This window comes from Hemitrygon akajei, chromosome 30 (assembly GCF_048418815.1).
Source record: "Hemitrygon akajei chromosome 30, sHemAka1.3, whole genome shotgun sequence".
Taxonomy (NCBI): domain Eukaryota; kingdom Metazoa; phylum Chordata; class Chondrichthyes; order Myliobatiformes; family Dasyatidae; genus Hemitrygon; species Hemitrygon akajei.
This window is the reverse complement of record NC_133153.1, coordinates 3,770,430-3,784,561: the sequence shown is the minus strand read 5'-3', so window position 1 is coordinate 3,784,561 and position 14,132 is coordinate 3,770,430. Positions and strand designations below refer to the sequence as shown.

Genomic DNA, 14,132 nt, shown 5'->3' with positions numbered 1-14,132 from the left:
ATCAATTCTGCCAACTACAGTGAGATCCAGGTCCCACACCCAACCACTTCTCCTTCCCACCCCTTTCCATCTTCCACAAAGACCACTCCCTCTGTGACTCCCTGGTCCATTTATCCCTCCATACCAAAACCTCCCTAACCCTGGCATTTTCCCCTAGGACTGCAGGAATGCCTATTCTATAGCTCCTCTCTCACCACTTTCCTGGTGAGAAGACAGATGTTTATTCTAATCCTCTCCAACCTCATCTACTTCATTCACTTCTGCCAACATGGCCTGCGCTACATTAGTGAGCCCCAAGAATAAATTGGGCAATTATTCTGCAAAGCTGCTGCTCTCTCTTTGTAGTTCCCAGTTGCATGTCATTTCAATTCCCACATCAACCTGTCCACCCTCGGCTCTCTCCACTGCCAGAATGAGGCCGAGTGCAAACAAGAGAGACAGCACCTCATATTCTGACATGCGCAGTCACAAAGATGGCATATCATTGGCTTGTGACTACTCAGGCAGAATTTCACTTAACCCACACTTCTGGTTCTCCCCACCAGATACCCAAACTCTCCCTCCTTCCAATCCTCATCCAGTCCAGTCCCCTATTGTTCTGCTCTATTCCACATTCACCACCCAGCCCCTATCCCATTACCCACTTTGCCCCCTTCTCCTCCTGCTTCCAGCCACACATTTTACTCACTGACTCACCCACTGGTTCTGGCTTCATCTGCCCTTTATCTTTCCCATAATGGTTCCCATTAATACCTCCCTTATTTAACACATTCAGCATTAGCAGTTCTTTTTTACCACGCTCTTGCTTATCGCCATCTTCACCCCCGACTCCCCTAATTCCATTTGCTTTGTGTCTACCTCTTGTATCACCCGCCTGCCTACGTCACTCTCCCCCCTTGACTCATCCTGCCCACTGTCCATCCGTGTCACTTTGTCCACCAATTACCTCTGGTCTCTGTATCACCGCTCATCCTCTCCTCTCCTCTGTATACTGGCAATCTCACCTCTCCATCCTCAGTCCTAATGAAAGGTTTTCACATGAAACGTAAACAATTTATTTTCTCTCACAGATACTGTTTGACCTGCTCAGATTTTCTAGCATCTGCAGCTTCTTATGTCTCCAAGAAACACTGCAATAGAAACAATTACATAAACACATCTATTGAGAGTCATAAATCTGTAGATCTTTTCCACTGCATTCACAAAGTTCTATGCCTGAAAGTGGATATAAAGAGGTCCAGGGAAATATAGCTGTGATAAAGGGCTGCAGAAAGTAAAAAGTGTTGTAGAGGAAATCAGTTGATGATTGATGTCTCTTGCAAAGCCATGGGGATGGTTAACTCATCTGGAACAGAGCTTGTGCACTCATCAAGGGTAAACTCTACAGTCTGACACAACAGAAGTATCACTTGTCAGCTTCTTGGAGATCTTTGGTGACGAAGTCCACCAATTCCACCTAACACTTTATAATGAACTAAAAAGGCACCAAAAATGTCAATGCAAGTGTGAGAATTTGATTTCAACATAATAGTAAAGAGCATGAGATTGAGTCCCAAGGTTTTCAGCACTTCAGAAGAATTATAGAAATAAGTGCTTATCAATCAGCAGAAACTGCTGTTGTAGAGGGAGGTTGTATCAATAGCAGCATAAGGCTCTATATCTGCTGAATCTCCCCACTCCTGCAGTTAGTTCCAGCTTGGTTGTCAATTCATTCACAGTTGTATCAACTTTCATTAGACATCACTGCTTAAAATTTGGTCTTTTCTTCTTTAACTTCTCCATCTGACCAACAAATTTCTACTTGAATGGGGCTTGCCAGTCTGTGCATAGTTAATACTCTGAAGCTGAAAGTGAATGCTGACACTGCAGATAGGAAGCAGTAACAATACTAAATAAATACTGCTTATTTACAGCATCAATCTAAATGGGAGTCATAGAGTCATAGAAAAGTATGGCCCCAATTCAAGCCCTTCGGCCTATCTAGTCCATGCCGAGCTATTTAAGCTGCCTACTACCATCAACCTGCACCAGGACCATAGCCCTCCATACCCCTACCATCTCATGGCCTCTAGTTGTCGTTGTACCCAACCTCAGTTGAAAAAGTCTGTTTGCGTTTACCCTATCTATACCCCTCATAATTTTATGCCTCTGTCAAATCTCCTCTCAATCCTCTATGTACTAAGGAATAAAGTCCTAACCTATTCAATCTTTCCTTCTCACTCCGGTCCTCCAGTCCTGGTAACAACCCAATTTACCTGTGATGCCACTTTCAACAAATTATGGACCTGTATTCCCAAATCCCTTTACTCCTCCCCACTCCTCAGCACCCTACCGTTTACTGTGTAAGACCTACCCTGGTTGGTCCTATGAAGTGCCTACCTCACACTTGTCTGCATTAAATGCCATCTGCCATTTTAAAGGCATTGGTAAGGCCAAATTAGGAATATTGTGTACAGTTCTGGTCACTGAATTATAGGAAAGATATCAATAAATTAGAGAGAGTGCAGAGACGATTTACTAGGATGTTACCTGGGTTTCAGCACTTAAGTTACAGAGAAAGGTTGAACAAGTTAGGTCTCTATTCATTGGAGCGTAGAAGGTTGAGGGGGGATTTGATCGAGGTATTTAAAATTTTGAGAGGGATAGATAGAGTTGACGTGAATAGGCTGTTTCCATTGAGAGTAGGGGAGATTCAAACGAGAGGACATGATTTGAGAGTTAGGGGACAAAAGTTTAAGGGAAACACGAGGGGGTATTTCTTTACTCAGAGAGTGATAGCTGTGTGGAATGAGCTTCCTGTAGAAGTAGTAGAGGCCAGTTCAGTTGTGTCATTTAAGGTAAAATTGGATAGGTATATGGACAGGAAAGGAGTGGAGGGTTATGGGCTGAGTGCGGGTAGGTGGGACTAGGTGAGATTAAGAGTTCGGCACAGACTAGGAGGGCCGAGATGGCCTGTTTCCGTGCTGTGATTGTTATATGTTAAACCCATTTTTCCAGCTGATCCTCACCATTCACTATACCCCTAATCTTGGTGTCATCCACAAATTTACTGATCCAGTTAACCACATTGCCATCCAGATCATTGATAGAGATGGCAAACAACAACACATCCAGTACCAATCCCTGAGGCACTCCAGTAGTCACAGGCCCCCAAGTCAGAGAGGCAACCATCTACTACCACTCTCTTGCTTCTCTCACAAAGCCAATGTCTAATCCAATTTACTACCTCATCTTGAATGTCAAGCAACTGAACCTTCTTGACCAACCTCCCATGCAGGACCTTGTCAAGTGCCTTACTAAAGTCTATGTAGACAATATCCTCAGCCTTGCCTTTATTCAATTTCTTGGTAACTGTCTTGAAAAGCTCTAAAAGATTGGTTAGACCACGCACAAAGCCATGCTGACTATCCTTAGTCGGTTTGTCTTTCCTAATACTTATTAATCCAGTCCCTTAGAATACTTTCCAGTAACTTTCCCACTGACTGATGTCATCTTTCTGTAGCAAGGATGAAGTTAAGCAGGAACAGTAGATGTTGCTATGCTTTTGTCAAGTCTTGACAAGACTGGAATGAGAGGAAGGGAGTTAAATACCACTACAATGAATCACTAATTGGCTGGAATGTGCATACTCATGAGTGTGAATGTTGAACTCATTTTGCAGTCCATTGGTGAGGCACACAGGGCTCTTGGCCGAGTCCATGCTTGTGACAGGGAGTGATCATAAAAGCAGATATTTGGCCACTTCACACTTCATAGGGACTGGCTTTGACATGTGCCAGAAAATTGCCTGAATACGTTAACACATTAGTATCTTTTTAACATATATTCCCCAAGCCAGTGAATGTCAATCTGTTCCTAAAACAGATCTGCCAGGTCGCTTGGATCTTATCACAAAAAGGCACTGTTTTAAGACTGCTAAGTATGCTTCCAGTCCATTTTTAAAATATTTCATTTCATTCTTTTCATCATGGGCTTGGTGCTAGATAGTCAGTGTATTCTGAAGCAATGCACAGGCTGAGATAAAGAAGTACCGTGGTGAACACAAATTCACATGGGGACAGTGAGTGAACATTTCTGCACACCTACAGTTTTATTTCCTGTCTTGCTCATTCATGGATGCCAATGTACCTGTGGAGTAAAGGTGAGAGCAACCCTTTGCATCAAAAATATTTAAAGTTACTTATATAACTCATGTCAAGTGTTATTTGTTTTCTTTTCATTTGTGTAGTATGGGATAGACACTCTAACCCTTCAAGTCACCCCAGCAACCCCCAACATGATCACAGGACAACTTACAGTGACCAATTAACCTAACTGCTGTGTCTTTGGACTGTGGCTGGAAACCAGGGGACCTGCAGAAAATCTATGTTTTCCACAGGAAAGCACATAGAAACTCCTTACAGAATGGCACTGGAATTGAACTCGAAACTCCGGAGCATTCTGAGTTGTAATAGCACTATGTCAACCGCTATGCTAACGTTGCTTTTGGAATATATTTATAATCTATAAACTGTATAAGACCACACAAATATAACACATAAGAACAGAATGAGACCATTCCATCATGGCTGATTTAGTAATCCTCTCAACTTCATTCTCCTGTCTTCACTTCATAACATTTGATGCCATTACTAATCAGGAATCTATTAACCACTGCTTTAAATATATCCAAAGACCAAAGTCTTGGCCTTCACAGCTATCTGTGGCAATGAATTTCACAGATGTACCATCCTTTGGCTAAAAAAATTCCTCTTCTTTCTGTTCCAAAGGGACATCTTTGAATTCTAAGGCTGCACCCTCTTGTCTGAGGCTCACACATTATAGGAAATATCCTTTCCATGTCTGCTCTGTCTAGGCTTTTCAATATTCAATAGGTTTCATTGAGATGCCCCTGCCCCCATTCTTCTAAATTCTATTGAGTGCAGGCCCAGAGTCATAAAACTCTCCTCATATGTTAACCCTTTCATTTTCAGGATCATCCTCATGATCCTCCAATGGACCCCTTCAATCCCAGCACACCTTTTCTTAAATAAGGGCCATGAAACTGCTCACAATACTTCAAGTGTGTCTGACAAATGTAATACCTCTGCATTATATCCTTGCTTTTACATTCTAGTCTTCTCAAAATACATACTAACATTGCATTTGATCAAGTTCAAATTCAAGTTCAGTATAACCTTATACTTGGATACCACCAAATGAAACAACATTCTTCTAGTCCAAGGTGCACAACCCAATACATATTACTTACTCTACAACAGATAAAGTAATATTGCTACAATAAATTAACGGGTAAAAAGGTGTATTTACAACACAAGTTAAAACCTAAACATTATAACTCTGCTGGTGCTTCATATGATGAGACCTGGGTGGTGATGGAGTTCAATCGGCTTATGTCCTGGGGGAAGTAGCTTTTTCCCATCCTAACAGTTCTTGTCCTGTTGTGATAGTCCATAAAAACATGAGATATGGCAGCAGAATTAGACTATTCGGCCCATTGAGTCTGCTCGGCTATTTCCTCATGGCTGATCCAATTTTCCTCTCAGCCCCAATCTCCTGCCTTCTCCCTCCCTTCATGCCCTGACCAATCAAGAATCTATCAACCTCTGCCTTAAATATACATAATGACTTGGACTCCACAGCTGCCTGTGAGAAAGAATTCCAGAGATTCACAAAGAAATTCCTCATCTCTGTTCTAAAAGGGCACCCCTCTATTCTGAGGCTGTATCCCCTGGTCTTAGACTCTCCTCCCATAGGAACACTCTCTGCACATCCACTCCATCAAGGCTTTTCACTATTCAATAGATTTCAGTGAGGTTACCCCCTATTCTTCTAAGCCCCAGTGAGTACTTGCCCAGAACCATCAAGTGCTCTTCATATGAAAATCATGGAATTATTTTCATGAACCTCCTTTGAACCCTCTTCATTTTCAGCGCATCCTTTCTAAGATGAGGGGCCCAAAACTTCTCACAATACTCCCAAGTGAAGCCTCACCAGTGCTTTATAAAGTCTCAACATCACATTCTTGCTTTGATCTTCTAGTCCTCTTGAAATGAATGCTAACATTGCATTTGCCTTCCTCACCACCAACTCAACCTGCAAATGAACCTTTAGAGAATCCTGCATAAGGAATCTTGTCCCGTTGCACTTCAGTTTTTTGTATTTTCTCTCATACTGCAAATAGCCAACCCTTTCATTTCTTCTAACAAAGTGTATGGCCGCTTCCCGACACTGTATTCCATCTGCCATTTCTTTGCCTTCTCCTAATCTGTGTAAATCCTTCTGTGGCCCCTCTACTTCCTCAAAACTACCTGCCCCTCCACCTATCTTCATATCATTGGCTAGCTTTGCAACAAAGCCATCAATTCCATCATCCAAATCATTGACACATAATGTAAAAAGAATCAGTCCCAATAAAGACCTCTGTGGAACACCTCTAGTCATCAGCAGCTAACTAGAACAGGCTCCATTTATTCCCACTCTTTGCCTCCTGCCAATCAATCACTGCTTTATCCATCTTTGAGTCTTCCCTGAAAAACTTGTTAAACAGCATCATGTGTGGCACCGTGTCTTAAAATCCAAGTACATAACATCAACTGATTCTCCTTTGTCTATCCTGCTTGTTATTTCTTCAAAGAATTCCAAAAGATTAGTTGGACAAGTTTTACCCTTGAGAAAATCATACTGTCTATGGCCTATTTTATCATGTGCCTCCAAGCACCCTGAGTTCTCATCCTTAATAATTGATTTCAATGTCTTCCCATCTACTGAGGTCAGACAACTTTCCTGCCTTCTGCCTTCCTCCCTTCTTGAAGAGTGGAGTGACATTATCAATTTTCCAGTCTTTCGGAACCGTTCCAGAATCTACTGATTCTTGAAAGATCATTACTAATGCCTCCACAATCTCTTCAGACACCCCTCTCAGAACCCTGTGGTGTACACCGTCTTATCCAGGTGACTTAACTACCTTCAGACCTTACAGTTTCTCAAGAACCTTTTCTCTAGTAACAGTAACTTTGCACACTTTATGACTCCTGACATCTGGAACTTCTACCATGCTGTTGATGTCTTCCACAGTGGATATTGATGCAAAATACTTATTCAGTTTATCCGTCATTTCCTCGTCCCACATTACTACCTCTCCAGCATCAACTTCCAACAGTCCGATATTCACTTTCACCTCTCTTTTATGCTATGTGTATCTGAAGAAACATTTGATATCCTCTTCAATATTATTGGCTGGCTTACTTATTTCATCTTAATGACTTTTTTAGTTGCCTTCTGTTGGTTTTTAAAAGCTTCCCAATTCTCTAACTTCCCATTAATTTTTGCTCTAATATGTGCTGTGTCTTTGGCTTTTATGTTGGTTTTGACTTCTCTAGTTAGCCACAGTTGTGTTATCTTTCTTTGAGAATACTTCTTCCCCTTTGGGATGTACTTCCTGATCCAGATCCAGCCATTGCTGCTCTGCCGTCATCCCTACCAATGGTCTTTTCCAATCCAACTCCTCTCTCATGCCTCTGCAGCTTGAATCACTGATTCCCTTTACTCCACTTTATTGCTCTCCTTCCAAATTTCCTGGTGAAATCGATAATGTTATGCTCACTTGCCCCTAAGGTTTCTTTTAACTTAAGCTCTTTAATCAATTCTGGTTCATTGCACAACACCCAATCCAAAATAGCTGATCCCCTAGGGAGTTCAACCACAAGCTGCTATAAAAAGCCATCTCATAGGCACCCTAGAAATTCCCCCTCTTGGAATCCTGTACCACCCTGATTTTCCCAATCTACCTGCATTTTGAAATCTCCCATGACTATTGTAGCATTGCCCTTTTGGCATGCACTTTCTGTCTCCTGTCATAATTTGTAGACCACTTTCTTACTACCGTTTGGGGGTCTGTATAGAACTTCCATCAGGGTTTCTTTACCCTTGCAGTTCTTGGGTTCTATCCACAGTGATACAACACATTCCAAACCTACGTCACCTATTTCTAATGACTTGATTTCACTTTTTTTTTAACTAACAGATCAACTCTGCCTTTCTGCCTGTCCTTTTGACACAATGTGTATCCTTGGATACTAAGCTCCCAGCTATAATCTTCTTTCAGCCATGAATCAGTAATGCCTACAACATCATACCTGCCAATCTGCAACTGTGTTATAAGTTCATCTACCTTATTGGGAATACTGAATGCATTCAAATACAGCACCTTGTGTCCTGTATTCACCCTTTTCAATTTTGTCCACCTTTTACGTTGCAACTCATCCTGTTGATTGCAGTTTTGCTCTATCACAGCCTCTCGTCACTACATATTGCCTCTGTTTGTAAACCAGCTACCTCAGCTACAGTACCTCCTTCCTGGTGGTAAGGCGTCAAAGAGATTGTTGGACGGATGGGAGGGATCAGTGACAATGCTAAGGACCTTCCTGAGCACTGATTCAACCTGCAAGTTAACCTTGATGGAATACTGCACAAGGACACCCATGTCCCTTTTTACTTACAATTTCTGAATGTGTTCCCTGTTTAGAAAATAGTCTGTGCCTTTACAATGAGTTCAGTTGAAAATAGATAGTTATTTCAAGGAACTGACAGACTAGTTATTTTGCTTCAGTAAGTATATTCCTGTCTTTCCCTGAAGTTGATTGATAACAGCAAGATGGAGTTGTACAAAGTGAAAGTGTGCAGGATTGCCAAAAGCCCAGGAAAACATAGCCCTGCTTTGCATCTGACTGAATATATGTCCTAAAACAGACATTTTGAAGGTTTAAGATGGTAAAGAGAAGAACCGATAATCTAAATACATTTAAAAAATATTCTGATTCAGTTTAGGTTGGATGTGCTGTCTGAATATGTGAAGTCTGATCAGTGCTATATGAAGTGTATAGCTTTGCAAAAAAGGTAAAAGGGCAGTGTAAAGGTACTACAGTATGTCTTTTTAGACTGTTCGAAATAAATATGTTGTCAAGTGTCATGCCAACATTTGGATATATCACTAATGAATGCAGTTGAATATAAATAAATATTACCAGATGTTCCCAGGAAGTATCTGTGTTAGCATGTAGAAAGGAGCTGAATGTACTGTAAAACGTTATTCCAGAACGATTGTGTCAGTAGTCAGTCAGAAATGTTCTAAACCTATCAGGCAATTACAATACATAAAAAACTTCAACTGCACAGCAGTAAAAGGTGTTGTTCAGCACTCCTGCAACAGTAAATAATAAAGCCCTCAGAGCTCATTCGGAGAAATAATGTGCAAGTGACTTCACAATACTACAGGATTTCTGATTTGTAGAAACACATTACTTCAGCTAACAACATGGAGTATGATTAAGGAGAGACATCTCAGTATTTGATGAAGCATTACATTTGGCCTTGTGGTGTGAACTGATCTTGAGAAGTCATCTATCACCCCTTCCAGCTTTCTGTCAACGGGAATATACTTACGGCCAGTGAAAACTTTTACATCACTTTCCAAGATAAAATATTTTAGAATTTCCAGGATTTGTAAGCCAGTGAACAAGGCTGTGTCTATAACTGAGCAGGATTGAACCAGCCCTCCTACACAGTGAATTTTACTGATCCCATCCTGTATAGAAACATAGAAAACCTACAGCACACCAAAGCTGTGCTGAATATGTCCTTACCTGGGAAATTACCATAGCCCTCTATTTTTCTGAGCTCTATATACTTGTCCAGGAGTCTCTTAAAATACCCTATCATAACCGCCTCCACTACCGTCGCCGGCAGCCCATTCCATGCACTCACCACTCTCTTCATAAAAAACACCTACCCCTGATATCTCCTCTGTACCTACTTCCAAACAGCTTAAAACTGTGCTCTCTTCTGCTAGCCATTTCAGCCCAGGGAAAAAGCCTCTGACTATCCACACGATCAATGCCTCTCCCAGGTCACCTCTTATCCTCCGTTGCTCCAAGGAAAAAAGGCTGAGTTCACTCAACCTATTCTCATAAGGCATGCTGCCCAATCCAGGCAACACCTTTGTAAATCTCCTCTGCACCCTTTTTATGGTTTCCACATCCTTCCTGTAGTGAGGAGACCAGAACTGAGCACAACAATGATGTCTCATTTCAGATGTTGCACAATTCATCTTGAAATCCTCAGTTGTTGTTCAGGTGAAGCATTAGCACTGAACCAGAATGAGGCTGCTGGCTATGTGCTGTTCGTATGGATGGAATAATGACTCAAAATTTGGCACAATATTGATTTATAAATTAGATTAATTGATTCTTTATAGTTTGAGTTTTCAAAATTGAATTTATACCTAAGCTTTAGAAATTTCCCTGCTTAGATCTACAGATGTTATTTCAGTTTTCCTTAATTTTGTTCATCTTGTTTACTGCGTATCTTTGCAGTTCAGTCTACAAATGGCTCAGTGGGAGAAGTGTCAATTCATGTAGACCTCTTCACTCACCCTGGTACTGGAGAACATAAAGTTACAGTTAAAAGTAAGTGTCACAACTAATCTGGTACCAATGAACCATGCACCATATAGTATGTAACAGACTTAGTCGTGACAATTTGAAGTCCATCAGAGTTTTGATCTTTTCTTACAGTTGTTGCTGTCAATGAGCTGATCTGGCACACAACAGCTATGTTCCGACCATTTGTAGAAGTTCACGTGATTGGACCGAATCTCAGTGACAGGAAAAGAAAATTTGCCACAAAGACAAAAAACAATGTTTGGTCACCTAAATACAACGAGACTTTTCACTTGTAAGTGTTCTTATTCAGCCTGTGTGTTTGACTCTTTAGTTACTTTTCCTTAATTGTTCATTTGAAATTGAACTGTTTCCTTCAAATTGTTTCTGTTTGCAAAGATAATAGTCTAGAAAGCAAAGCATACTATTTGGGGAAAAATTTAGCCCAAAATGAAATCGACTAATGAAGCTCAAGACACTTTTAAACTCAAATCCAACCCAGTTAATACACAACCTCCTATTACCCCATAACCTTGTAGTTGACTTGAAGGCTGAGCTTTAATTTGTGGAATCTCAGTATTCAGCCATTGGATGAAAAGTTCAAAGCACAGAACTGCCCATCTTTAAAAACCAAGGTACTTTCCCTGTGAGTTATCAAGATGTCTAATTTGGAAAAATTAAATGTTACCTTGTTTCAGTAGTATTTTGATACATTGAAGCTCTTTGTTGAGGTGGGTGGTGAAAGCTAATTTATATCTGATTTGCAATATAGTCAATATGAGAGATTTTTTGGCTCAGTCCAGCTCCAGGTTTGGGAATATGTTGGGAAGAAAATGAGATTTTATAGGATTAGTACAAAGGAGTGTTTGGTGGTCAGTGTAGACTGGGTGGGGTGGCAGATTTATTTCTGTGCTCTGGGGCTGCCTTCCCTCTCTCCTATGGACCCAGTCACAAAGTTACCATGTGCTCCACACGGCACAGCGTGGCTGTTCAGTCAGGTGACACGAGATCGATAGCATGATAGAGGTGCAGTGACCCTTTAGAGCAACATTTCTGTCACCAGTGAATCACCAGCCTATTGTGCCTCTGAAGTAGAAAGAAGAAAAAGACAGAGATCTCAGAAAGCACGGTGAAGAGCTCTCAGCAATTCCTGATATGCCATTGAAAGTCAAGACCAAACTATGAGTTATAGTGGCCTTGCACTGTACTGTTACCACAAAACAACAGGTTTCACTTCAGGTCAGTGATAATAAACCTGATTGTGAGATGTGAGTAAATGTGGTAGAAGGCTCAACAGGGAGGGTGGGAAGATCCCCAAACTGAAGATTTATTTGTATTTGCAGCATTCTGAGTAATGAGAGTGGCCCAGAGTTCTATGAACTACATGTGACAGTGAAAGATTACTGCTTTGCCAGAGAAGACCGGATCATCGGACTGACGGTCATCCAGTTAAAGGATATCGCCGAGAAAGGGAGCTGTGCGTCGTGGTACACTCTCATCAAGAACATTTACATGGATGAAACTGGCCTGACAATTCTCAGAATACTCTCACAGAGGACCAATGAAGAAGTGGCCAAAGAATTTGTCCGCCTCAAATCAGATACCAGGTCTACTGAAGAAACCACATAAGAAGCAGAGGAGAGATCTGCACAGCAGCAGGATTCTCCTCAGTGCATGTCTGTTTTCAATGTGTGGGTATGTTTATCTGAATGTGTGGCTGTGAGCAGAAAATTACAGAGTCCAGTAATGAGATGAGGAGGATGTTATCTCAGACAGTCCATTCTAATGATAAAGTGCCAAATCAAGATTACCCAAGGGAATTTTCTCCTGGTATTTTGTGTTATTTTTCAATTTGCTAAATGATTAAATTCTAACACTGACTTGCTATTTTGTGGTTTTTAACACTAAGTATTGGTCCTTCATTTGTGACAGGCATTGTCTCTTGACTTCTGCAATGTTGGGCTGTGTCTTTCCAGAGCATGTTAATGTACCTCAGCTAAATTACATCCTAAAACTTACTAGTATACATTTTTGAAAGTTGCATTTTCCCCACACTAAGACACTTATACTGAAGTAACTATTCATAACATTTACATTTATTTCAATTTTCACTTAATTTACCATTTTTACATATTACTGGTCCATATCAAGACCATAAAATATATCATCAGAATTAGGCCATTTGGCCCGTCAAGTTGCTCTGCCATTTCACCATGGCTGATCCATTCTTCCTCGTAAAGGAGCAAAACAATTAATATTAACTTTGTTTTATTTCTTTTTCTGACACTTCACTGTGAAGATGATACTAGCTGACATTGCAATCAATTTTATTAAAGAGAAACAGCTCATAAGCAAACTGGCATTGTTAATTTACAGAAGTTGCCAAAGGAATTCAAGGTCCATTCAGTACTTTTTATGCCACGTGAAGAGGCCACATATGTTTACAAAGCAATGGGCTGTTTTGGTGATTTGAATAGAAAAATTACTATGTTTCTGATAAATAGTGAAGCTGTTACTATTTTCAATGATGCAGTTGTAAATGTTGCTTTATAAAATGGTAATATTGTTCTTGCTGTATCCCCCATGGTTTCAACATTTTCAACAACTGGTAATTATGCAACATCCTGATGTATTGCACTGATGTTGAAATGAGTGTCATGTAAATATACTTAGTGAACAATTGTACAATAAAGCATTGAAAAGTTCCAATCTTGCATCACAATATTTGGCGCCAAACTTGTTCAGTGTTTGATGTTGCAATTGTACTCACATGGAGTACAGTATACATTCTGGGTGCCTCACTTTACCAAATGCAGTAACACTGGAGACAGTACAAAAGGCTAATTCCTATGATGGGAGACTGTACTTGTGGAGTTCAGAAGAATGACAGGTGACCTTATTCCAATATATAATATCATAAGTGGGTTTGATAGGTTAGATGTTAGGATATTTTCACTCAGTGATAGAGTCTCGAACAAGAGGACATAACTACAGGGTAAGGGGTTGGTTATTCACTCCCTCTCAACATCAGCAAGATCAAAGAGCTGATTATTGACTACAAGAGGAAGAAGCCAAAGTCCAAGAGTCAGTCCTCAAGAGGTAGAAATGGTCAGCAGCTTTAAATTCCTTAGTTATTAACATATCAGAGACTCTGTCCTGAGACCAGCATGTAAGGCATGACATCACCTCTACTGCCTTAAGTTCACATAGATTTGGCATGTCACCAAAAACTTTGACAAAATTCTATAGATGCCCAGTGGAGAGTATTCCATCTGGTTGCATCATGGCCTGGTATGGAAACACCAGTGGCCAGAAACAGAAACGACTATAGAAAGTGAATACAGCCCACCATTTTCATGGAGCACAGCCACAAGATCAAGTCAAGTCAAGTTGCTTTTTATTGCCATTTCGACCATAAACTGCTGGTACAGTACGCAGTAAAAATGAAACAACGTTCCTCCAGGACCCTGGTGCTACATGAAACAACACAAAACCACACTAGACTATGTGAGACACTAGACTACGTAAAACACAAAAACTACACTAGACTACAGACCTACACAGGACTACATAAAGTACACAAAACAGTGCAGGGCAGTACAATAATTAATAAATAAATAATAAACAAGGCAATAGGCACAGTAGAGGACAAATTTCAATATAATAAATGATGTAGATGTCAGTCTAGACTCT

The 14,132-nt window shown here is 40.6% G+C and overlaps 1 protein-coding gene across 1 annotated transcript in view; it reads left to right on the top strand.

The window, feature by feature from the left end:
• LOC140718759 (protein unc-13 homolog C-like) overlaps positions 1-13,148 on the top strand; it is a 337,501-nt gene extending 324,353 nt beyond the window's left edge. Inside the window, exons 21-23 of the mRNA XM_073032872.1 lie at positions 10,374-10,466; positions 10,575-10,734; positions 11,783-13,148. Of these exons, the coding sequence (XP_072888973.1) occupies positions 10,374-10,466; positions 10,575-10,734; positions 11,783-12,068 (539 nt within the window). The 3' untranslated portion in view covers positions 12,069-13,148. The remainder of the gene's footprint in view (positions 1-10,373; positions 10,467-10,574; positions 10,735-11,782) is intronic.
• Positions 13,149-14,132: the final 984 nt, after the last annotated feature.